Genomic DNA, 26,291 nt, shown 5'->3' with positions numbered 1-26,291 from the left:
TTACATTTTATATGCTCATAAATGCGAATTGAGGTTTTGGGTCACAGCCCAGTTACATTTTGCTTCAGAGAAAGTTTAATTTCCCCTTTTAAAAAGTGTTTTAAATAAGTTGGACCATATGGAAATGGTTCATCAACCAAAGGAACTTCAAGGAATTTGAAAAATATGGTTACCTATTTCTTGAGCCATTTCTTGAGTACTGAACCAGAGTCAGGGTACAGCACCAGTACCCAAAACTCCCGATTCAGTCATTTCCTTTGTTGGGATCAAGACTTAATCCATCTCTGCCTGTGTTTTCACAGCTGTAAAATGGGAGCTACACCTATTAATGGGGGGCATTACATATCCTTTTTAGAAAGAATTAATTAAAAATAAAACAACAGAGGTAGGTCATTTGTAAGGATAGTAAATAACGCAGAATATATGTGGGGTAACATTTCACATTGAATGGAGAGATACATCTGGGGAAGATGGGGTGCCTAAAGGAACATGCGTATTAGAAACTTCTCTGTTGTATTTGTTTCTCATGCAGCTGATCGCTTACGTGCTTGTGCTCTGAGTTCTGCAGCATGAATGACATAAGCACCACATGTAATGAGTAATGCAGGAAAAGCTGCATAAAACCTGCCAAAATGGGGCAGAGCTGTTACTGAACGTCAGGCCAAGCTTGCTTCATGCCCCAGGTCCAGAGAGGAACTTGCAGGAGATACAACACATGCAATATGGTAGTAGCTTGGTAAAATTTTCTTCCAGTTAGAGTCTGGATCCTGTTTAGAGGAATTCGAGAGCTTCCTTGAGATGACAGGTCCTGTGTCCCTGTCTAGTGCTCAGTTTTGAGTCAGTAACTGCAGTGAAGCAGTGGTGTTTCTGTTAACAGCATGGAGCCAAGAATCGGGAAATATAGGCCAAACAGTGAGTTATGTAATGGCATTCCCTAAGGGGTAGTATAAAGATGAGATGATTTCCTTCTGTCAAGACAAAGAGCAGCCGTGCAGTTGCTCTACAATATTTGCTCCAGCCTGGGTTCCTTAGGAGCAATCCTGGCAGTGAGTTGGGACTGGGTAATACAGATCCACCAATATCACTACTCCTTTCCACAGCTAATTCCTTCACAAATACTCCTTTGCAGTATCCTCATAAAGAACTTGAGGAGTGGAATAGAGAAAATGGTGAGAAAAGGAAACCAGATTCAGTCTACAGAGAGGGAAAAGTTATGATTTTAATGTGCCTCTTTCTCAGGGGTTTGAGGAGTGATAATGTGAAGTTCTAGTGCCCCAGGACAAAACAGAGGTTCTGTGTATATATATATATGTAGTTATAACAGGTAGAGCAAGGGTGTGAGAACTGTCTCAGAAGGTGTGTTAATTACGCCATTTGGATGCAATGAATAGAAAGGCTGGATTGGAAGTGAAGGAGGTATTTGATGTAAAATAGAAGTTTTAATATGCACTTCCATTGGACGTGAAGGAGGTATTTGATGTAAAATAGAAGTTTTAATATTCACTTCCATTGGAAGTGAAGGAGGTATTTGATGTAAAATAGAAGTTTTAATATGCACACTTGATCTTAGCCAAAATGCTGAACAGACAGAGTTGAATTATCCAGACTGTTATTGGCCAGCACTGGATTTCGGAAGGTGATTGGCTGGTGACAATCCAAAATGCTACAGATGGCAAAGTCTTGCATAGGGCATCAGCTGGGCTTTAGTGACTGCAGGTGCTCAGGGTCCTGGGTTTAATCCTGATGGTCAGCGTGTGCCTCTGGAAGCATGGAAGGGATATACATATTTATGAAATACCAGCTTTTATCCACTTTTTTCAAATTTTCCATTTCTGTTGCCAGTTTATTCTCCCTGAACACAGATTGCTTTAAACCAGGACGTCTTCAAAGACAGAATGCCTGGAACCCATAATTTTAATTCAATTCAACTTGTTAGGGAAAAATCTTGGTTTTCGGCCAGTCAATGCATTTAATCATTAGTAATCTGGAGGATCAGAACACCAGGACGATATTGTCTTCTTTGTTACTAGTACAAAAAGTACTGTGAGTGTAGCTAACAAACAGATTTATATGTAACTGATCTAGATTTGAAGTTAGATGTTTCAAATTAAATAATAAAATTTGTTTCATGGGGAACTTAAAATGAAATTATTATTGGAAAAATAACTGTGTCATCGTATTTTCTTACTCATCAGATACATTCTTTCCATTAATTCTTCTCTGATTTGCTTGGTGGAGTAGCAAAAATCCACTTTCATTATTTTTTTAACTCTTGCTACTCGAGGCTGAGTTTAGTGACTGTGATAGCCCATGTGAATTGCTCTGGCCCTTGTATTATGGGTTAGGATCCATGGTAGAGTTTATATCATGAAGTGTGAATCTCAGTTGCACAGTAAAATACCCATAATAATTCTCACTGGATTACAGTCATATAGTATGGCTTTAAGATTTCAGACTGAGTTGTCAGGATTATTAGTGATTAAAACCTCCTGTTCATTTGTTGACTTAGCGAACTGAATTTGGGCTGTAAACTTTTATTCTTGTTTTTCTTTCCTTTTTCTACAACTAGATTGTTCACACTATGAATTCTGAGCATGCTGCATGCTCAAGCTAGCATATCCAAGATTTCAATTCCTATAATTTCAAGTAAGGCCAGTAACATCTACTGGTCCTCAGGAGCTCAGAGATCAAGGGCTGTTTGTTTCCATGTGGGCAAATAATACCAGGGGCATCTGGAATTTAACACACGCTTTGGCCTCATGTGCTTCTTACATCTCTCATCTGTAACATGGTGATAATACAGTAACATTTACGTAGTCATGGCAAGATAATAAGAAATTAATGTTAATCTTTTTCCATCATATAGGAAGAGTTATATTTATAATTAAGGAATGCACCTTGTTTCTCTTAGCTGAATACTTTCCTCACTTATTTCATATGGCTGGAGCAGCAGTAACACAGCCCTCGTCATTTTGTTGTAAAAAGGCTGGCTCCTAGAATGTGTGCTCACCACAAGAGTTTTTTCTAATCATTGGAGAAACATTCTTAAATGTGTAATTTTAATCTATGCATAAATATCAGTAGCTAATATTCTGCGATCTATCAAGGCAAAAAGGGTTATGTGATTACATGTGTTCACATCTCTCTCTGCTTCACATTCTTGCAGACCAGAACAACAACATAACTTTCTTCTTCAGGATAGTTAATGTTTTGGCCCAGAATTATAGCACCAGATGTGTTGCCACAGAAACAATTTAAAGAGAGAAGGGACTGGGAGCAAATTGTCTTTCTAGTGGAAAATGTTTTAGAGCCTCTCATTGGTTTCTATGTGTGTTATATGCGTGCACAGCACAGAATAAGAATAAATACATCTGTTAGCATTTTAAAATGCTCTATATAGGGTTGAAAATATTCTATTATGGGCATGAGTTACGTATCTGTGACAGTTGTTGTTAAATCTTGATTCATTTTTACAAACTTCGTCCCTGAAAAGTGTGCAGTGTGCTGACTGATTTACTCAGCTCCACTTGCAACATGCTTTGGAAAGTATTTCCAGTAATAGCTGTTTCTGTAGAAGTAAGGAAACATTTGACTACCTAAAATTAGCCCAGATTTTGATGCTGAGAGTTAGTAGCACATTCTTATGACAATTGACATGCTGATGAAAAGGGGGAATGTATATAGGGCATGTTTTGATTTAATCTTGCCCAGGAAGCAAGCCTTAAAGCAGCCAAAGAAAGCCCTTGATTTTAGCTTGTGTTCTTTTCTCTCAGAGTAGTTGCCACAGGATACTCTGCAACATAGCCTTTCTCAACTATTATGAAAATATTTGTCTGAACAAAATGCAACATGAATTACCTAAATATCCCCTGTTCACTTTTTTGACTAGAAGGGCATCTTTATCTGACAGTTTTGCATACTGTTTGGGGTAGGTTAATGGGAAATACACCTAGGAAGACCACAACTTCAGCAAACAGGTTGGTGCATGTAATAGTTGTGTCAGAAACTCTCCAGACGTGGATACATTCAGTTATTTGCAAAAGTTTTATTGTTCTATTTATGCTGATTTTTGACCTAATTAATTTAACAAAAATGCAGCTGGAATTGTATATGCACTAGGATTTAATTTTTATAATAGATGTATCAGAAAAATCAGCATCTGTAACTAACAGCTCTTGTATAAACTTGACTGAAAGATCCGGGGAAATTTTAAAAAGGCCAAGATCCACACATAGAGACTTGTTTCCATAGTTGTTGGTCAGTCATACATTTGGAGGGTCTTTCACCCTGCAAAGTTAGAAATAGTGCTGAAGGGAACATCATTGCATTTATCTTCTCAAAAGCCAGGGTGAAATTCCTGTCTCTTAGGAGTGATGCAAAAAATTTACCATATGCATCTGTATGTATAATGCTACCTGGGACTTTGGAAGATAATGGACATACATTGTTATGCTGAGAAGCCTTCTTTTATTATTTGTTTGTTCGTTCAATATTTTCCATCTGTGAAATGTATTCTAAGTATAGTCTTCATACAGCCATGCTTTTAAATGCCCCTCAGTTTGGAAATATGTGATTTCTTCCCTTTGTTACTCTTTTTTTTTTTTTTTTTTTTTACAAATAGAATCATAGAATCATAGAATAGTTAGGGTTGGAAAGAACCTTAAGATCATCTAGGTCCAACCATGCCTTGAACACTTCCAGGGATGGCGCATTCACAACTTCCCTGGGGAACCCATTCCACTGCCTCACCACCCTTACAGTAAAGAACTTCTTCCTTATATCCAATCTAAACTTCCCCTGTTTAAGTTTTAACCCGTTACCCCTTGTCCTATCACTACAGTCCCTAATGAATAGTCCATCCCCAGCATCCCTGTATCCCCCCTTCAGATACGCGAAGGCTGCTATGAGGTCTCCACACAGCCTAATGTAAGACCTTCACTTTTCCATTGATGAAAATAATTTATAAGAGAAGAAGTATCAGAATATATCCAGGTGTACTAGAACTAAGAGCAGTTACTTAGGCTTAAGAAAACAGTTCTACCTTATTTTAAGTATCCTGCAAGAGTAATCTTTTGAAATCTGTCTGGTTTGGAACTAGACTGCATGCCATGTCACAGAGCTGAGTTTTGGCTGGTTCACAGGCATGTACATCACCAAACAAGATCTGCCACAAAGATAAGAAATTAATTTCACTCATGCATTCCTTATTCAGGCAGAACTCCAGTTCTGGGTGTGGAAGGAATGTGGAGCTGGGCTTAGAGCCTGTGTCTGCACAGGTTAGAAATGAATTTTCAGTGTACAATTTGGATCTGAATCTGCATCCCTATGGCGCTAGAAGACCACAGATATTTGAATCTAGGTTTCTGGTTTGGGTGCTCTTTGGGGCTGAATCAGTCCTATGTTTGCAAGCTGATTCAAACATCCCTTTAATTAGTTCACATCACTTGTCTGATCCCAGGAGCAGATAGGTTAGCCTCTCTTTAGGCAGCAGAGCTTTCCCAGACAGACATTGTAATCTAGAAATATAGGTACTTATAATTTTCTTAAAAACGTCCTTTGGGCCTGAGATTTCATGTGCTTGGTTTCAATCCAGTATTGAATAAGACTGGAAAGTCTGAATAATGTCAGTTCAGCTGCATTTGACTTATTCAAGTGCATTTTAAAAACATGTACTTTCCACTTACATTTTTTCCATAATTCTCTGCACTTACATAACCTCTGTTTTATTATTTAAATGGCCACAGACTTGAAGAGAGGAAAATCATTCTCCAATGCTGGAACTCAACAGATAAACAGGGAGGCAACTCAAAGACCTTGGTGTGCTTTAAAACCTTACTATTTACTGCTTTAATGTCAGCATGAGTAGGTTTATATTTCTACTAGTGCAGACAAATACAGCGTAAATAACCTTCACTTTACCTACGCGCTGAATTTCTGCAGCTTTTGCATTAGGTAATTGAGATTTTACAAAAAGTTTAGGTGGTTTCTGCAGGTTATAAGGAAGGATTTTGCTTGATGAGACCTAGAAAGTTAAAATAGTAGGTCAGGGTTTCAAAAAAGATTTGACAGACAGAGGGATTCCAAACGCATTTGCAGCTCTTTGAGCAATTATTGCAATAGGGTGTATGTACTGGGTAACTGTGTGAAAATATGGCTCATATTTGATCTATACAGAAAATTCATAGGCTTTTCTAAAGTTTTGAAGGTAACTGATTTGTAGAAAGTTGGTTCCTGACTTAAAAAAAATAGTTAAAATGGATGGATCATGTCTGAAAATGCATCAAGTCTAATTCCTTCAGTAACTTCATAGCTTCAGCATCTCTGTGTTTGTTGTATGTCTGCACATTACTGTGTGCCTTTTTTCATGCCTTTAATACAACAGTATATGCACTAACTATGAAGATCTATCACTAGGCTCTGGTTATTCATTGTCTGGAGTGGACACAGTGATCTTGAAGGTAATGCCACCTTTGAAGAGAGTCCTGCAGTAGAAAGCTGATGGGAAATACTACTATAATTAACCACAACTCCCACTGAAACAGTAGAGCCATCCTTTGTGTAACTCCGCTAAAGTCATTGGATCTTGTTCCTAATTCCACTGTGGCCGAGTTGTGCACCTCCCTTTTTCTGAAGTGCTCACATGCCAATGTGTTGTGTAACCATTATAATTTGTTAACAAATAAAGAATTTAAACAACCTTAGACAATCAGTGCAGGCATCCCAGCTGCCTGCAAACAAATGTCAGAAGTACAAAACAAGTAAGTAGCAGTGCAAAGTATCTCATAATTGCTTGAGCTTGGGTTCTTCAGGAACAAAAACATAAAAGGAATATGTGTTCTGCAGAGAAGGCTTTGGATGAGAACATACACTGCATCTTCTGGTAAGATTTCCAGTCCAGACATAGTATCTGTGTCTGCCCAGCCTAGCTTGTTTTCTCCAGAGCTGTAGTAATACATGATGAATCTTTCTCCCATATGTGTATGAATTTGACTGGTTTTCATTTCATTTAAAGCAATAAGCAAGTATACTTTGACCTGTAATTGTCAGATTATCTTTACAATACAGTAAAGCTGTAGCTTATTGTAAAATCTCTCTTGAGTAAGCCAAGTCATATGGAGCAAAATAACATTTTTCTGTTATAACATTGAATACACTGTCTGCCATTGCTGCTGTAACCGTGTCAGAGTCTGGATTTAATTCTGATCTGAATTAGTATATTGTTGGAATATCTTGTCAACATGTATATTTTGTATCTGAATAGACATTGCTGAATTTTGAAGTTCACCCAAGAGTAATTTTCTGCCAGTAAGTTCTCTGGGCTGTGTATTCTCAATGACAATTCTGTAGAGTATCACAAATGTGAGTTCATAAGATCAATGATCCATGCACACCGATGGTTGGAGGGTCATGTTGCAAGTGTGGGAAAACTGCCAGGGGACATAGAACATCACATACTGTTCTGTCTGCTGCCACTCCAGCCAGGCATGGTTCCTCCTTAATGGGAAGGAGTATCACTCTTGTGCTTACAGCACCTTTCAGCATTCTGGACGCTGCTGCCATCATCTCAGGCTCATCTGGCAAGATGTATGATCATCACATCTTTCACAAATCGTGCCTGACTGATGCCAAGAAAGCCAATCAGTGCACACATGGTACCTTTGATACCACTGGACTCATCACAATACTGTGGTATTTAACTGTTTTGCCTATGTGTTGCCCTGAAATATAAAGTTCTTTGCTGGTGATCTCATCCATTGCCAGGAGTCCTTAAATTATTAATAATTAATTATTAATCACTTCAACAGTGTGAATATGGACTATGCAGTTGGCCATCAGTTTTTGTGTTAGAACTCTCTTCAGCTAACTATAACTCTATGAAAACCTGACTGGAATTTCCCTACATATCACATGCTGAAGGTGACTATTGTTTGTCCTTGTTCTATAGGACAATAGAAGCTAATAAGCTAAGGATCAGTATGTTCAGTGAACTGATTGATAACCTTGAGTCTTTTGCTCATTGGTTTTGGGTAAGAGCTCTTCACACATTTGAGTCAGTGTATGTGTTGGCACTGCAATTCACTCCTGTATTGAAAGGAAACTGAGAGAATTTTCTTAGAAGGGGCCTAGTTTTGTCAAGTGGCATGATACTATTCAGCAAGAGGGGTCTCAATTGTAATTGATTCATGGGAAAGTAAGAGTCTTGGTAACATAGACTAAGTAATTTACATCACAGAAATAAGTTATTTTATGAGTCAGGAAAGACTTACCTACAGATTATTTATAAACTGAGAACTGATACTTGTTCTACACTTACTGCGTAGCCATACTAACCCTTGTTCTGTGCCTAATTGTAGTATGGCTGTACTACTATAATTTTGTCTCAGTTGATGTTTTTTCAAATGATGTAGGCGTATGACATTAAAAGCTTCTGCAGCTGTATTGATACGGCAGTGCTCTGTGCTAATACTACTTATTCTTTGATCCTTTATAGCAGTACATCTGTACTAGTGAAGTCCTTCTAGTATCTAAGGAGACACAAGTCATAAGTCCCTCTCTACAGCTGTTAAGCCTCTGTCTATATTACAGATTCCTACCCTCAGTTAAATGGGGTAAGGACTGTGAAAAATTGTTTATTTACCAACAAGGCTGAATTAGCAGAACGTGGGAGTATAGAAGCAGTTATAGTGCGCAGTAAATTTGTGTGTGTGTCAGTACTAACAGTTTTAGGTCTGATAGGAGAAGCGGGAATGGCTTTAAACTGACAGGGGAGATTTAGATTAGATACAAGGAAGAAATTCTTCCCTGTGAGGGTGGTGAGGCACTGGCACAGGTTGCCCAGAGAAGCTGTGGCTGCCCCATCCCTGGCAGTGTTCAAGGCCAGGTTGGACAGGGCTTGGAACAAACTGCTCTAGAGGAAGGTGTCCCTGCCCATGGCAGAGGGTTGGAACTGGGTGAGGTTTAAGGTCCCTTCCAGCTCAAACCATTCTAGAATTCTGTGAGAGTTTTAATAGAAAGCACAAGCTGGCCAAGTTGCTCCATTCATTCTAAGATAACTTTTGTAGTAAATGATACCAATATTCTGATAGCAGTGAGGTGCTGGTAGTATAGATACACAGTGTTATATTATCTGCAGACTACTAATATTTTTCAGAACTGTACTAGATGTATTAAACCAACAAAGCTTTCTTGTGTAGCTGTATAGATCTGGCATAGCTGTGAGTGCTAAGAGGAATGTTAAAAAATGAAAGCCATAAAGATTTAGCTGTGCTGGCAAAGCACTCGCATAAGAACACTCCTTTTGTCAGGAATGCCAGTGTCTTTTGGGGAGAGAAGTAGAAATAAACTGGCAGAGTACTTCACTTATCTCTTCTGTTGGAGTTTTGTTGTTGTACTTACACATAGATGCTGACTAAACCAGTCCACAGTCTAAGAAAAACTCCTTGTGATGCTGAAAAATATGAAACGCTAAGCAGATGTGACTGCTCGTTGCAGTAGAAGCTTTGACTCCTTGGGGAACAAACAGTTGGGTTCAGAGTCTTTGAAGAAGTTTGAGACAGAGAGCTGATTGAGGGTTTTTTTGTGCACAAAACTGAAACGCATTTTCATGAGCGACTCTTGCCATGTTTGTTGATGGTATTCATAACATTTCAAGGGACCTTAAAATTAGATTAGCTTTTGGCCTAAATGTTGAAGTGGTTTTAGATCTCAGCAGATCCTGCTGCGCAACTTCTGTTTAGCACTTCCAGTTGTGTCTGCCTTTTTTTTCCTTTCCAGTGAGTAGCTCTCTTGTGCTTGGGCTGGGTGATGCAGAAGAGGCTGACATTTCCAGGAATTTATTATCTCTGGCAGAAGCCTTGTTAATGTCAGTTATTGATAAGCAGGAGAGTAAACATGCGTCTGATGAGGCAGGGCACTTTCCATGGCTCACCACTAGGCTGATTTCATGTCGCAGCACACACAGCTGCTCCAAACAGAAATTCTTCTGCCACTAATTCGTTTTTAAGATCATGTTTACAGTATGATTTTGGTTATAACAACTGCTTCTTGCTCCTTTCTAATGTAGAATATATTTTTTATTGTTTACAAATTTCAGCTGCATTAGGGGGATCATTTTCAAGTCTTGGTAGAAATACTTCTGATTTAAGAAATTAATGTGGCAACTTATTAACCTTTAATGAATATGACCAAACAGCCACTCTCTATTTGCTGATTGTGAAATATTTGAATTATATAGCAATAACAAAAACAGAGGGCCGAAGGAAGGAAGCTCATAAAGGCCAAGGCAGATCTGCAATCAGTTATTCTGATAGAAGGCATCACCGCTATCCTTTAGAGATGTGTTGTCAGAACTGTTTATGTGAACTCTCCCTACCCAAGTCCTTTAGATAAAGCACTTGAAACAGTAGTCTTTACTAAGCTATCTTTTATGGCTAAAACAGGTTTAAGGGGCACTCCATGGAGTAAATGATCATTGTAGGTGGAGTAGTCTTTCCTGGCAAACTAGGCCCAGAAGGCAGTGCACAAATTTGACTCTTCTGATTTTAAATTTGGCAAAAGAGTACTACTTCAATTCTGTTTAGGCTTGAAATAATCCAAAGCTGTCTTCTAAGCAGAACCACACTGACAAAACTTGAATATCTGGTTTAAAAGTAAATGTAGTTCAGTTTAAACGGCATTTTGCTTAACTGCTCACTTCACCATATGTATCCTAATATACATTAGTTTTCTGCCTGTTTGCAAAGCCATGTCCTTTTGAATGCTTAGTATTTAAGAACCAATTAGTTCCATTTTGTTTTGTTTGGATAGTTTGCAATTAAACATTCTTTCAAGTGGGCTTTATTTAGCTAATTCTGTCACAAAAATAAGCTCTAAAGGAATGAAGAGAAGTTCAAACTAGCCAATGTTTATTTTTATTATTAATAATTTATATTATGGTAGTGCCCTGGGGAACTAGGGCCCCACTAAACCCAGTTTCCTCTGCATGTAATGACCTTGTCTAAAAAAGCCTTAAACAGCAAAAGATTCTTTCTTTGCTGCTGTGACTTAGTCAAGGGACCCGCTGTATACTGCAAGGCAGTGTACCGATGATGAGCATATAAAGACAAATCAAGAATAGTTTTGTAAAGAAGCTTGAGCAAGGAACTAGAGGGAAAACCTGAAGCATCTTTTCTATAGCAAACCATCACTAATGCATTTTTCCAGTGTGAGCTCCAAATCATAACTACAGAGATCTTGTTTGGCCTCTCTCTGAAGTTACGGCAGTGCTCCCAGTGACTATGATGGGAGCAAGATTGGACAGAGAAGCGGTGGTCCTAAAAACCTTATCTGTTTCCAAGCTAGCAGCAGGAGACACTATATTTCAGGGTCACATTGATAGGCAAAGTTAGTTTAAAAAAATTCATGTTTAGTCAAATTTCTATCAGAAGTTACTGTTTTCACAGCATCTGATCCTATTTAATTATTCTACTTTATGTTGTACAGAAGTCTTGAAAAATGTATTAAGAGTCTTTTCATGCCTGCTAAACGCAAAGGAGGCACAGCACAATCCTGGACTTCATAAAAACTGAGGATCTGGCCTGCTCACTATGGGATACTTTTTGTGAGTTAAGTGAATAGGACTGACAATGGGATGAGCAAGGCTGTAAAGTGGAAGTGCCTTGAGGCTAGTGCAGCAGTGCAAATTGTCATCATCAGTGCAATTACCATCCATCTCCCCTCCCCTTATGTGGAAGCACCAGTCTTTTATGTTCTCTCTCCTTAATTCTGAATTCAAAATCGAGACACGAGTTTTCCTGACCTATATGTTCCATATTCCTGTCCTCATTAGTTCAGTTTAAAGCTGGTAAAACATCTGTTTCCAAGTACAGCTGTGTGGTTAGTATGTAGGCCTTTTTTTTCCATACAAAAATCACTAAATCTGGTTATTTAAGACACAGATTTTATAGGAGCTAGAGTTGGGCTGTGCAAAGTTCACCTCATTAAAAACAAACCCAAACCAAATAAAAGCAGGGAATAACACCATAAAAAATGTGGGGCATGAATGTCAGAGCATATGTATTAGGAATTGGTCAGGAATGACAGGGAAAGATATATCCACATGTATTCAAAGGTTCTTGGGAGTTTTCCACAAGTTTACATGCTTGTTGAGTGTCTACAGAAAGGGAACATTAGTGCAGAACATAGTGTTAGGATTGCTATGACAGCTGCCCTCATTTGTAGAAAATATAATGAGTTCAAGCCTGTGTTAGAAGATAACAGTGTAAATTCAGCCTGGATGAAATGTTCAAACACACTGGTGTTAGCTGGTCGGTGAGAGGCATTCTAAATTGTCTTGATTTTGGTATCTCTTTCCAAAAAATACACCCATTTTCATTATTCTAAGAGAGGCATCAAGAGTCACTAATCAGTTTATGGAAATACTGTCTTTGAAAAAACTAAGTCTGTGTCTACACAGCATTAAAGAAAATACTTTGATTTAAAACATAAAATATTTTCTCTCCTATTCCCCTTTTATATGACTTTTTGTGTACTTTTCCTCTTTTTCCAGTGTTCTTTGGGATACTGATCTTAACTTTGAAACTTCATTATTTCTGTGGCATAAGATTGTCTCAGTAGCATTTATGGGAATAAAACATGATTGAAATAGGAAGTTGACTTAATGGTTTAATACTTAATAAAGGTACAATTTTCTTGATCAGACAGCTAAATGACAGATAGTTTCTCCCACATCAGGAGCTTGCCCCAGGACACATACCAGTATATTGTGATTCACAGCCTTCAGTTTATGAAGATATCAAACTACATCCCACATACTGTTGAACATCAGGTTTCACTATTAGTGGAAGTTTGTCATCTGTTTTGGTTAATATAGTCTTCTCAGTGTAATAATCAAAACATGTATTTTATCCAGCATGGTGGTTTCTATTGAAGCTTAGACTAGGGACTTTCCGCAAGCATAAGGCTGAGGTAAAGGATCTTCCTTATTTCATAATTGACCTGGAAATGGCCTTTTAGGAGGCTTCTGCATTAGAAGGGTGTGTGGATGGAGACATGATCGCACCTGATAAGTCTATCTGTAGCTTACATTCAGGCATAATTGGAGAAAACAAGGAGAATGAAATATATATTACACAAGAATGTTCCTTGGGGTTCCTAATTAAGAAGGAGGAACCTCTCCAGGACAGAATTGGTAGGAATCAGTGCCTTGCTGCTAGGCAAATTTTCCTTTGTCAGAAATGGAAGAGCCTGTTCATCACTTGTAAATTGCTCTCCCTCAGCGCCATCTGCTTCTTCTCTTGTTAGGAATTTGTTTTTAAGTATTCATTATAATGTAGCTAACTGCAGACTCCAATGCTGCCAAAACTGAAAAAGCTGCAAGTCAGGCTAGCGTGTGGAGCCTGCCACATTCCTCAATCTCTGATTCAGGCTTGCAAGTTTGTCATCAAGTTGGAAATTGAAACCAGAGGAGCTAGCAGCAAGCCCTATGCTCATAAATCAGCTGATAATGGGTGAATTGTTCTGTGCCTTCCCCTGAGGTGGAAATCAAAACTCAGTGCAAAAGTACTCACAGACCCTAGAAGAGCTATGATGTAGGCGAGCATGGAGAAACTACATGGGGCTGTATGAATATGCCACATACTGGCAAAGGAAGTAAATGAGGATTCAGGTTATGTGCAACCACTGATTCTTTTCTTCCTACAACATAACCAAAAAAAGTTACAGTGGGATTTGCAGCCAACCTTGATTCCGGATAACAAATTTCGATGAAAGAAATAGGCACAATACATCAGTGTGTGATCCGTGACAAGGTCTCCTTTGTGCTTCATTTGTTTGATATCTGCTGCCACTAGAGGGAGGTACAAAATTGACCACAAAATTATGTCTTGAAAATACTTTCCAGGTCATTAACTAAGCCCAGGCCAACATTTGCTGCCCGGATTCTACTGGAAATCTGGAACAAATGACCGATTAATTTCCTCTGGATGTGCACCACTGTCACTGAGAATAGAACTTGGATCTGTATGCTTAGATGAAAGCTAATTAGAAATACAGTAAGGTTTTGAATCACAGGCTTGAAAAGCAGGTCTCTTGGACTTGAAAGTTAAGTCCTGTGTTCAAAGAACCACGCTAAAAATGGTTACATCAGAGACACTACCTCCAGCACAGGGGAAGATATCTGAGGGGACTGCTTATGATATTTTTATTTATTGCTGCATAGGAAACCTGGACTCCAGAACTTCATTCCAGAAGCTGCCATAAAGCTATAGGAGGGGCCTAATGACTAAAGCAATAACTTGGATCAAAGCTGTTTATCTGATTTTCCTTTTATTCATACCTAGCTTGAATGTGGCTAGGAGGAAACTATGTCAGATATGCAGTATTGAAATATATATTTAAGAGTTGAATCAGCCTAGATAAAATCTGCAAAAGTACCAAAAGGAGTTACACACTGAAGCCCCATCTTTCTAAATAGTGTAAGCTATGAATGTAATTCTTACTAAAAAACAATTTAACTACCTCCTAAGAGCCTAAATTACTTCTGAGAATGGGATTATATTCCTGAATCATTTGAGACTTTCAAAATACAACCCCTCAGATCTAAGTTTGGTACAAAGTAAAGGGCCCATCTAATAATCTAGGTTAAACAGGTTTAGGCCAGTAAGTTCTATGGGACACATGTAGATATGTAGAGAAGCAAAATCTTCCACCATAGCAGAATTGCTATGTAATTTCTCACCCTGCTTGGTCTTAAACCAGCAGAAATAATTCCATGCTGGAAACAGCATGAAACCATTCCTCCAGGAGATCTAGTCATGCTGGGACATCTAGTTTAGAGCATGCTTTTCTAGAAAGGTTGGACCAGATGATACCTGAGGTCCCTTCCAACCTGGTATTCTGTGATTCTATGAGAAACGTTTGGTGTCAGTGAGTGAAGAATGGTTGTTCATGGCTTTGTACAGCTGTATCTGGTGGTCTTCACAGCACTATAGCTAAACAGTAGGTAGCTGTAGGGTAGGAGATAGTTTCCTGCAGGGATTGTATTTTTCTACAAAGGCAGCTGAACAAGTTCATCTGCCTACATTGTTTTATTCCTATTTATTTTTATTTATAGGAATCAGCAGGGAGAAAGATGAGTAGGGTGAGATGAAAATGTAACTGCAGTGGCTCTTCCCCTTTCTGTGTTCCCACAGGTTGGAATTCCAATGTTAAAGTGAATTACATAAAACCTTTTCAGATTCTGCTGTGAATCCTTGTGTTATGAATACTTTCCACAGAAAGGATTTACCAGAAGAAAGGATCTGTATTTGAATGTAAAGCTGTGTTAGAACAGCTGTATTGAGGTGTAGCATCAAGGGCACTTTCAGTGTCCCTAATTCAGATGACTTTTCATCTCTAGAAGAATAACCAGAGAATTTTTTCTTACTTCTGCCAATGAGTGTATAAATAGCATGTTTGTCTAACAATTGAACAAAAATGCTTAAAATTTAAGGGGTTTTAATCATAAATTTGGAATGTTTATCTAGCAACATAGACATTGCTGCTGAGGTCAATGGTTTTTCTAAGGAATGCTCAAGAGCAAAGATTAAATGCAGTGTGTATTTTCCCAGTGGATTCAACACTGTGCTGTACACAAGCTGGTCACTTCATTCTTTGTTCAGTAAGCTTTCATTACATCTGCCTTTAGAGGTATTAGGGCTAAGTTATGATGTTATCACATCTCAGGAGTTTCATTAATGTAGTGGTCTGGATTCTTTAGATATCCAACACTGCAAATTAAGTGCCAAAGTCTGGAGATTTCCAGACTGTTCCGTGGTACATTGAAATCACAAGAAGCTTCAGTGATTCAGGCCCAGATCAGCCCTGAGACTTTGTCCAAAGTGTTTTACATTATTGTAATACATTGTGATAATCTGATTTCTTTTTCTTTATCAGTGTCATGAAAGACTCAAATGCCATTGTCTGCCGCAAGTGTTTTGAAATGGATCCCACCCATCATAAGCATTCAGAAGGGTTACTTAATTCCATTGTGCCTGAGTTTTGAAATAAATGAGATGGAAAAAAACATTGTGATCACATCAATGTGATGGTAGACAAATGTAGTCCAGTTTGCAAAGTTAGTCTTAAATTTGACTTATGCTAGAAATTCTCCGGTGTAATTATGTTAAGGTTGTCTTTTCACCTATTGTGTTTGCAGTATATATTTGTATCAGCTAAAACTCCAATACAGATGCAGTTATAACAGCAAAACAGTTGTTGTGATGAGTTTATAATAAATGCAGGGAAGTGGAAAAGTAACTTAGCACCTTTGACTGCAGGGTTTTTTGAAACAGCAGATAAAAAGTTGGAATCACAGATCATTGCTAGAGTAAGTAGAGAATGTTTCTGAAGTCCCTAAACGTTCATCTGCTTAATCACTACTGACTTGGGGTAGATACAGTGAAAATCGAGTTTCAGTAGAAATGGTGTAGAACCAATAGACATTAATAGCAAATTTGGCTGTTATGGAGCAATTTTATAAAACCATGCTCTAAAATGACATAGATTCCAGGTGGCAATCCTACAATAAAATCTATATACTATGCTATACAAAAATCCACTATCTCAGAGGATTCTCCGTACAGGCACAAATATAAGCCACATATTTTAGGATCAATGCTGCAGTCCCTCCGTTAAAACGTTGAGCACCTCTGATACTGAGGAAAGGATTATGCGGTGTTAATACAAAATTAAATCAACTCTGCTCGGCTTCCACAAGTAGAAGACAAAGTGGCTCTGTTGCCCTTCCGGGTAGAGCTAAGGTAATATTTACAAATAAAATTATGTATAAAACTAACAACAATAGTCTAAAAAAGTAAGATGAAAGTTAACATCGGGTGGTGTTGGACAAATTATAATCACATAACATATCCCAAATTACAAACATGATCCTGAGACATTGAAGTGATCGACATTTGATAGTTTGTGTACAGTCGCTGTGTTTATTTTCTATGGGGGCTAACAATTTATGTGGTTTCAAACTGGCTTTTATTATGTTGCAGCTGCTGCTTGCTGAAGCGAGTACTGACACTAGTGAGATACGTGGCCACATGTACCTGGGTTATCAGCTCGATGTGTGCATCCACGCTTAGCTGAAGGAATCAGAAATCTGGTACGGTTTTTGTAGGCACACAGCTAGGAACAAGAGTGTGGCTCTTAACCAACTGGTCACTCGTGATTGAAATATTATACATCTGAAGCAAATGTGAATACCTTACTCTAGCCACAGTTTACCAAGTTCAAGTGAACCTCTTGGAGGTACTAAAAGAAAAACATGCCTACTAATTCAAAATACAAAACACAAGCAGAAATATTTTGCAAGAAGTCAATGAGTCATATTTTCCTCATAAAATTGCTGAAACCATTGTGCCCAGAAACAATTAAATATGTGACTAGGGCTGGAAAAGTTTAGCCATAAACACAAACAGACACCAGTTTTTTGTTTGTGGAGGATGAAGGTCCTTTGGCTTGAGGAATATCCTAATACCAACAGAGACAAAGCAGACCATGCAGTTTGAGCGTGCTCATGGCTGCATAGAAGGTCAAATGTTTGGCTCTGTGTGCCTGGATACTTGGTAACACTGCAGGTTAAATGCTAATAGTTTAATATGGCAAATCACTGAAACAGGGACAAACATACTCTTTTAATTTGAAGAAAATGCTCATTTGATTTGTATTAGAAATACATTTCTGAGACCTGAATTCTCAGTCTTACAAAATCCTTTGTATTAAAGTGTTTGAGTCAATTCGTATGTGGTAGCTGGGAGATCTGCTTGAGACTCACAAGCTTTGTAAGGCTTTTTCAAGACTCCTTTTGTTTTTATCAGTAGTTCAGTGTTTCTCTTGCCCCAGCAATAGACTCCTCCAGTTTGGTCTGGTATTTTTATGCTGTACAAATGCCAGCCATGATAGCTACTGTATTCACACTGTGCTTTTGGGGAAGATTAAAAGAGAGGAAGTTCCTCTGCTCCCCAGGGTATAATCCCTGTGTTTATGAGAGTTGGAGACACTGCCCTGCGCAGCAGAGGTTGCAGGTTTGAAGACAGATTTGAACTCAGCTTTGTCAGAGGTCCTTACCTGATTTATTTCTAGCCTAAAGGGAGAGTTGAATTTGAGATGTGTCCAGATGCTTTTTCTCAGGAGCAGTTGTAACATAGCTCAACACTTCTGTACAGACACTCTGGCTAGCAAAACCCTCTGTTTAAACAACCGCATTTATAAATCTTTCTTACAAATAAAATGTTGTCTTGACATCCTACTTATGGTCTTCTACTCAGAAGTGTGAAGTGAGCTGTAAGATTTGTAGGTCGCTACAAAAAATACATACAAGTGGTATTTGACTCCGTTGCTGTTATTTCAAAGAAAGAAAGATAACCCCTTTAATGGTGCTTTCCTAACATTATTTAAATTCTCTTCATTCTTACAAGAAGGAGACGTGAAAATGTGCTTATGAATTGCTTTTGGAAGTAGCTACAGGAGGACGTGACCCGGTCAGTGGCCTTGAGGCCTGAGCATTGTGCAGTTCAACAAACATCCCATGAGAATTTTTAAATGCTTATGGCTGTGGACAAGTGAGGTCCAGTTCATCTCTCATTTGCAACAGCACATCTTCTTGGAGAGCTCTATTTGATTTATAAAGATGTGTGCAACAGGATCAAGTCTAGGCAATTTAAGCAATTTTTTTCTTTCACCAGTGGAGTTTTGGGTGGTCTGTACATTTCCAAGCTAATGTTTCACATCTAGAGCTCTGTACCACAGAGTTTTACCTCGGGAGTCTCCTCATCATTTTCCACTTTCTGAGCCTCTCAAGGGTCTGCCTCTTTTTGTTTGTTCCTTGTCTACATGCTTTCAGTGTTGTGCTATGCAGGCTTTAGGAGTTCTATGAAATCAGGAAAGCTTTTCCTGCACTTCCTTCCTCTTTTACCCATGAACTAAGTTTCCCAGGTTAGAGAGCTGAAGAACAGATCTTGGGAATCTGACTTAGCCATGATGAGGGATGTGGTCAATAACCATGAGGCTATTCCCTTTATTTCTTCTTTTGGCTGCTTGTTATGCAATTACATTTTTCAGTAAGTTGCATATTTTTTTTCAGTCTAATGATCCTTTTGATGGGGTGACTGTTCACAGGCTTACAAGCAGTGGAAAACTAGAGGAAAGAATGGAAAATATTTCAAAACTTCAGCTGTGATATGATGCAAGTACAGTCTCTGATTAAGGGTGTAGAGGAGGCATCCGTTCGAAGCAAGAGAACATAAGTGCTGTACAGTTTGATTAAAAGGTGATTAAGAGGCATCTAATTTTTTCCATGTAACGGATTTCCATTGATACTGCTGAAGCTATGGAGTTATGTAGATTTCGATGGACTGAGATACAAAATGCCTAGCCATGCCCAACACCTCTTTTGACAACTAGGTAGCTTGCAAAGCAGGTAGCTGGCTCAGATTTGTCATTATTACCTCTTGCTCTTAAATCTTCTGACTGTATTTCACAGATGGATTAATAGGTTGGCAAAGCCTGTAGAACAATGGAGTGTTAGGCCTCAGCCCAGGGAGCTAATGAAATAGGCAGGTCTCACTGCAAGATTGCTGCTTGTGGAAATCCATTACAACTTCTGTTACTGCTTTGGTAGACAGTGATACCTAAAGCATAGTCACTTACAGTAAGTAATTCCCTCTACTTGTAGACTAGCCCAGAATTAGCAAAACACTCTCAAATCTCACCCCTCTTGGGAGGTATATTTAACCATACAATTCTTTATATGCAGTCTGGAAGAGTATTGAGTTAGGTTGCTCTCCAAGTTAGTGGCAGAGCCAGGAGAAGAGTCTTATCTTAACATTTTGACATTTCTGGGCTTCTAGTCTCACTAATTGTAGCCATAGTGATGGGATACTGTCAGGCACAGGGTTTTCTTTCCAGTATTTATTGTGATAGATTAGGAGCTCACTGTTTTTCAGAGCACGTTCTGTAGTGCAGGACATTTTTGTGTGCATCATGTAGAGCTCTTCACTGGAGTTTGTGCTTCTCTCTACAAATAGATACTCCAGCTTTTTGTTTTACTTGGTTTTACTCAGTTGTGGTGTTTACGTTACACCAGCTTGAGGGGGGAAGGAAGGGAATTTTTCTGTATATTAACTGTCTGGGTGATTTTCTACAGCTGCTTGAAGGATATGTCTGTTACTTATATTGTAACTTGGATTCTATAGACATATGGCAGAAAACACAATTCTCCAGAAAGCAAAAGATTTTGACTGATGGAAAACAGAGGACAGCAATCCAAGAGCAATCCTGGCAGAGGAGGAGTATGAACCTGAAGTTTACTGTTGAAACTAGACTTCTGCCTTGGGCTTAAGTACCACGCTCAGCCAGTTCTACCATTGACTTCAGTGTGGGTCTGCACAGATGCAAAGAACTGCTTTTTTGGACCTGACTAAGTCTGGAGCTTAAGTATTGTGCTGGCATACATAACGATTTGGAAATATAGTGGTTGGCCTGAACTCCTTAAGCAGTGGGACAATTACAGAAATGTAGAGAGCCTGTGAATTGAGGCTAATCTGGCTTTACATAGAGAGTTTGTAAAATCAGTCAGAAATTGAAGAGGGCATAGGAGATTTCATTTTAGACTATTCAGTCCCTTATTAATTGTATTGTGGATGACAACAGAGGAAACGTGTATAGCAGACAGGTCTTGTTTTTCTATTTAATCTATTGTCTGTTGGTTTGGCTTTCCACTTCCATGCAGCTCAGCACTTGCAGCACCACAAACCAGGACTGCCAAGAAGGTTTTTTCTCATCTGTTTTTCTGTTTATTGCAGAAGCTGACGGAGTTACTGACTGGCAGGCATGTCAGTCAAACTCACATTTGTGTCCCCCGGTGATGGGGGTGGTATCAGCAGGAGCTGTTCCTTCACTGGCTTCAGCACTGTGCAAAGCAGAAAACTGGCGTAAGTAACACAAGAAGTAAAGCACCTGATCGTCTGGGCAGCAGACATTAGGGACTGTGAATGTATTGTTTAACCTAGGGTATCTATGTGTAGAAGTTGTTCCTTCATTTTTATCTTAAAACTATTGAGTGTTGTCATGGCTCACTGATAAATAGCTGTACTTCACACCTCACTATCTTACACACACTGTACTCCAGAAATGGCTGGGTTTCAGAATCTATGTATCAGACTATTAATAGTGTCCATTTACGTGACCTTTCCTGCTAGCAGCCTAGTTGTAACTGATGCTTTTTGACTAAAACCTTGGGGGTAGTTGTGGTAATTAAAAATCTCATAGACTTTTATAAAGGTGGGGATGTTAGTGGTGAGTCCTGGCAAAATATGTAACTGAACCCAACTCAAGTTCCCGTGGAGTTATTAAAGGAGAGCAGCATTACGTGAGAGGAAGGGCTGCTTTCTGGCAATGCCACAAAAGAGAGGAAGGGAGCAATACTAGAGGCCAAGAAGACCACTGCAAATTCACTGCTATCAGTAACAGGTCTATCGTATAGCCAAGGTTGCAGTCCAGTCTTTAAGTCTTCAGTTGAGTTGCATAATTGCTAAACCATCCTGCACTGTTCTTCCCTTTTGCTTATCATAACTTGTTGTGTAGCACTGCTCTATGCAGATAACTGCAGCTTTTCCACTAGAAGTGCTCTTGTTCTTTTTCTGATCCCTCTATAGGCTGTCAAGTGCTTTTAAAAGATATGACATATAAATGGAAAATGAATATAATCTCTGACTGCCAATGCATGCTAGAATAATAACAAAGTGAATCATTTAGCAGTATCATATAGAAGCATTGGAAAGTATGCTTCTAGAAGTATTGTACTCAAAAAAATCCTGTTGTGTGCCAGTAAAAAACCTGACTCATGTCATAAAATATCTTTTCAAAGAACCAAAGGGCTGAATTAAGCTTTCAGCTAAACATAGCATGGTAATGCATGAGCAAAAACGCAATTCCAGCAAGAAAAAGTCTTCACATTTCACTAAATTAATTTGTTGTGGAAGCTGAAAGATAATACTACACCTAGCAAAGGCTGGACAGCTAAATCACACCAATCACTAAGGGCTTGAGAAAAACACTGACATTAAATTATAGAAACAGACTTGAGCTCAAGTCCATAGTGAGAGTTCTAGCAGGGAAAGGATTTACCAGGAAAACTGTTGAACAGCTGTTTCTTCAACAAAGGCACAGTCCAGTGGGGTAAGAATGCTCCAAACAGAAGAGTTCATACGTCCCTTAAGACTATTCTGTTGCTTTTAGCTGCAAAATGCCTCTCTACGCATTTTGGTTTATGATGTTGCTTTTCATTATTTTAAGTGCTTAGACAGACAGTTTTGTTCAGGAATCACCACAAGAAGGAAAATTTGTTTACTGAATGCTCAGTCACAGCCCAGTGAACACCCAAAAGCCTTTCCCAGCATAGTGAAGAAATTTTTTAATCACCCTTTCCTAACTTATCTCTCCTCCAGGCACTGTTGCAAAACACAGCAGGAGATTGCAGGGGCCCTATGCAAGCTCTGTCCAAAAGATGACACACAAATCAGGTCCACATGGAGATGATTCTTAAGCAGACGCTAAATATACTTTTGCATTTCTTTAGCAATTTCCTTTTGAGGCTCTCTGTCAGACACACTATTTCATTTTTCTTTACAATGGTCTCTACAGGAAGCAAATGTTATTACTGTTATCTATAAAGTGTGAAATCTGATATTTAAATTAAGTTCCCAAGGGAAAGCAGCAGCATAGCATCTAGCTTATAGCTGCTGTCCCTAAAGGCCTTTGTCAGCCACTTCACTTTTCTAGGAAATGTATGAAAATGGGATTCTTAACATCAGTGCACTGAGTATGTATGGGCTGCATCAGTCAGTGGAGATACTGAGGAAAACAGTGAGTTTTAAATCCCAACCTATCCATGCTTAGATGCTGTATTTTCACCTGAAGGAAATGATTTCCTGAATTTAAGATTTGCTATCCAAAACTGTGAAGGTAAATATCAAAGTCCTTTCCTTCCCAAAACCTGACAAAACACAGGAGTAATTTGGGCTTTTTAATTTTGAAAGATAGCATTATCTTGTATCTTCCATATGATATCTTGCTAAATAGTGCACTCGTCTAGAGCGTGGAACTGGATGCTATTTCCTTCTTTGCATGAAAGAATCTTAAGTAATGATCCTTCTAGGAGATTCTTTCAGCTGCTGTTATTGGATAGACTGTCCCTTCCAGTGTTATTCCTGTTGAAATCCTCTTGCTTTGCATGGAATGCTCAGTGAAAACAATGTAGGTTTCTAACTTGACAGCTATGTTCCTCATTATAGGTAACCTGAGCTCCAAATGGTGTGGTTAATTAATGCTTTACATTAAGCCATCATAAAAACCAAGGTAATCACCAGGGTGAAGAAATTACATGTCCAGTAATGTTTGGCAACCCCTAATTTTATCAGATTTTTTGGTGGATTATATGTTAAAAATGGAGTTAAGTGGAAATGTAGCACCAGGGTAATTAAAGTAGTTACTCAAGGGTTTCTGTAACTGGACTGGGATTGCCCTCAGGTGTGGTGGGCCTAGGATTTAATCACCAAGCTCAATATCCTTAGGCCTCCAGTCACATGCTTAGAACTTAAACCAGCCAGTGGCAAAGTATTAAGCTTGTTGAGGTTCATCATTTCTTCAGGTGTGCTGGATTTAGGGTGGAGAGCGTAGAGAAGGTGGAAAGCTTCTCTAAGAGCAGCCAGTTGGCTTGGCTTGGAAGAATGGGAAACTTCTTTAGGTAATGTTGTTTTAGAGTCTTGACTTACAGAGATTAATAACAAAACTATACAAAAATAGCTAAGACTTAGAGGAGTGTATATATAGAGGTTAGGCAGGCAGGAATCTGACAATATGAAAGAACTATTTGCAGAACACTTATTTTGTGTTTTAAATATTGTAGATGTATAGAACTAATGGGGGTGTTTTAACTCTTTAGGTTAGTACAGAAAATCCTGTGCATGGGACTTCTGTTAGAAACAATATTTAGTTTTGGTTTTGCAGTTGCTTTTAAAAGGAAATGAGGTGTTGGACACTGAAAAAACACCTTGATAATTCTATCTTGTGTGCAATCTGGATAATTATGTCTTGTATGCAATCTGGGCTTGGTAGTTTGCTTTGCTAAAATGTGGTAGGGCTCTAAGCCATCATTTAAATCGATGGTGAATGCAGGCAAAGAAATAGCTAATTCTAAAGGCTTTTTATGTTAACTTTGTGCTTAGGCCTTGAGGAGTTCAAAAATTTGTTGCCTTGTTTTCCTGACTTGTAGGTCTCTACACTTGAGAGGTGCAGAATGGGAATGTCTTTGTCCTGCAGCGTGGCTTACTTGACTAATTCCATAGTTGACCCAACAACTGGTGTGAATGTGCACACAGAAACAGGGCCTTAGCTAGCTTCCATGTGTGTCCATTAAGATGACTGCTATCAGTACGAGCATGAAGTTGTTATTAGCCATTATAAAAATCTTTTCTCTTGCTTGCTGTGTTCCCCCCCCTCCTTCCTGAAGAAATAGGGATATGCATGATCCTTCTTTATTTGAAAAAGGGTAAAAGAGAGAACCAGGAGGCTTCTTGGAGTCTGCGTCAAGCTTGGAGAAGGAGATGTTTCTTATAGTGAAATTATTATTATTGAAGCCACAGAAAGCTTGCAGCTTTTCTGCACTAACTTTTCTGCCTTAACTTTCTAATGTTATCTGTGAAAGTTTTCTCTGCTCTTTTGAGTAAAGGTATATGGGATTGGACATACAACTTGTAGCCTGGAAGCCTTGTGGCTTAGGTATCTTTTCTCCTAGGTCATAGGGTTTGCATCTTTCCCGTATTTCTTTTCTCTTTCTACAGAAAGTCTCTCGGCAGAAGTTCAGTGAGATCAAGAATGTCACTGAAATCCCCCAAGGCTTATAACTCCCTGCAGAAAGGGGCAGTCATCTGGGATCCAAAGCCACTGCAGGTGAAGAAAATTTTTGAAGCTTTGAAGAAAGGACTTAAGTAAGGACTTTTCAAATATTGTAATTTGCCTCACCCAGTCGTGCTGCTTAAGTCTGTATATCGCTGTTCTGTCTCCATCTCTAAACAGATGTAATGACTTTCCCAGACACTGGCTTGAGACCTTGTATAACAAGTTTCTTTCATTCTCAGACAGTCTGCTTGCAGACAAAATGCTGTGATGTTTTTGTTTGTTCCTAGCTTGTAACAGTTCTCTGAAAAGGCAGTGACAGATCAAACTCTGTAGGGAGATTCCCCATCTCTTCGGGAGCAACTGAGTCCTCCCTTGAGGAAGGGAGGCTTTCAGAGCATGCAGGGTGGCAGGCAGGAAGTCTGCAGATCAAGGAGAGACTTGGATAGGGATGGGAGAGCCAGATCTGGGGGGTGATTGGCAGAATGCTTCTGGAAATGGAATTGTGTCGAGTTGCTTTGACTCAAGAAACTGACTTAAGACCAAGTCTGAAAGTGAGGGTGTGTCCTGCAAGGACACAGTGGGAGGCTGGTTCATAAACTGTTCCTATTCTCCCTGTGCTAATTAGAGCTAGATATTCTTGTGGGTTGGGTTTTTTGTTTGTTTGGTTGGTTTTGTTTTAATAGACTTCAGCTTTGGAGTTCAGAAGTACTCTTTCCTCTCTGTGTGCCTTGTTGTAAGGGAAAGGTCTAAGCAGATCCACCTGAAAACTTCAGCTGACTTGAGGTGATGAAACAGAGCTGTAGTACAGCTCCATCTTCTTATGGCAATGTAAATAACATTATCTTGCTTTAAATGTAGCACTGTTTTTTTATGGTTTATATGCATAGCAAATGTTGCATCAGTACAGACTTCAGTGAAAAGGCCAAAGACCAATTTTGTCCATTGTCTCCCATCTGGCAGAAGTGGGATGCATGCATCAGGCACAGTAGAGTTCAAAGGATGGGCTGATTTTAGGGTATTCTGGCTTTGGGGAAGCTGTCAGTTACCTGATAGGAATGCTGATATGGCAGCTATTATAAACCAGGCAGGAAGTGTGGTAAGTGCTGTTTGCCTCCATCAGTGGTTGAAACTCATCAACCTTTAACTGAGTCCTCAAATCTTTTTATATCAAAATACACATTTTGCATCTTTACAGTTGATGTTGATGGATCTGGTCTAATATTGTAGGAATACTTACACCCTGAAGTACCTGTGGGAATATAAAATACCTCTCCTTGGATTTGTAAACACAGTAGCTCTTTCTGCTGGCATCCTACTAACAGTATGTTACTAATTCACGTATGTTA

General features: G+C 38.9%; 1 protein-coding gene across 9 annotated transcripts in view; it reads left to right on the top strand.

The window, feature by feature from the left end:
- The window catches only part of RIPOR3 (RIPOR family member 3), a 53,276-nt gene that overhangs the window by 1,407 nt on the left and 25,578 nt on the right, over positions 1-26,291 (top strand). For 3 of the 9 annotated variants that reach the window (XM_062613915.1, XM_062613916.1, XM_062613913.1), the window contains exons 2-3: positions 20,850-20,978; positions 24,888-25,034. In XM_062613915.1, coding sequence (XP_062469899.1) covers positions 20,878-20,978; positions 24,888-25,034 — 248 coding nt within the window. In that variant the 5' untranslated portion in view covers positions 20,850-20,877. Of the gene's footprint in view, positions 1-15,136; positions 19,316-20,240; positions 20,606-20,849; positions 20,979-23,861; positions 23,880-24,887; positions 25,035-26,291 lie in introns of those variants that run through there. The other 6 variants (XM_062613917.1, XM_062613914.1, XM_062613918.1 and 3 more) reach the window with 6 other exon arrangements.

The sequence above is a fragment of the Pezoporus occidentalis genome, unplaced genomic scaffold (genome assembly GCF_034315485.1).
Source record: "Pezoporus occidentalis ecotype Australia unplaced genomic scaffold, CSIRO_AGI_Poc_V1 ctg171, whole genome shotgun sequence".
In the NCBI taxonomy this organism is placed as follows: domain Eukaryota; kingdom Metazoa; phylum Chordata; class Aves; order Psittaciformes; family Psittacidae; genus Pezoporus; species Pezoporus occidentalis.
Note: the sequence above shows the minus strand (reverse complement) of the source record. Positions and strands in the feature narration are given on the sequence as shown.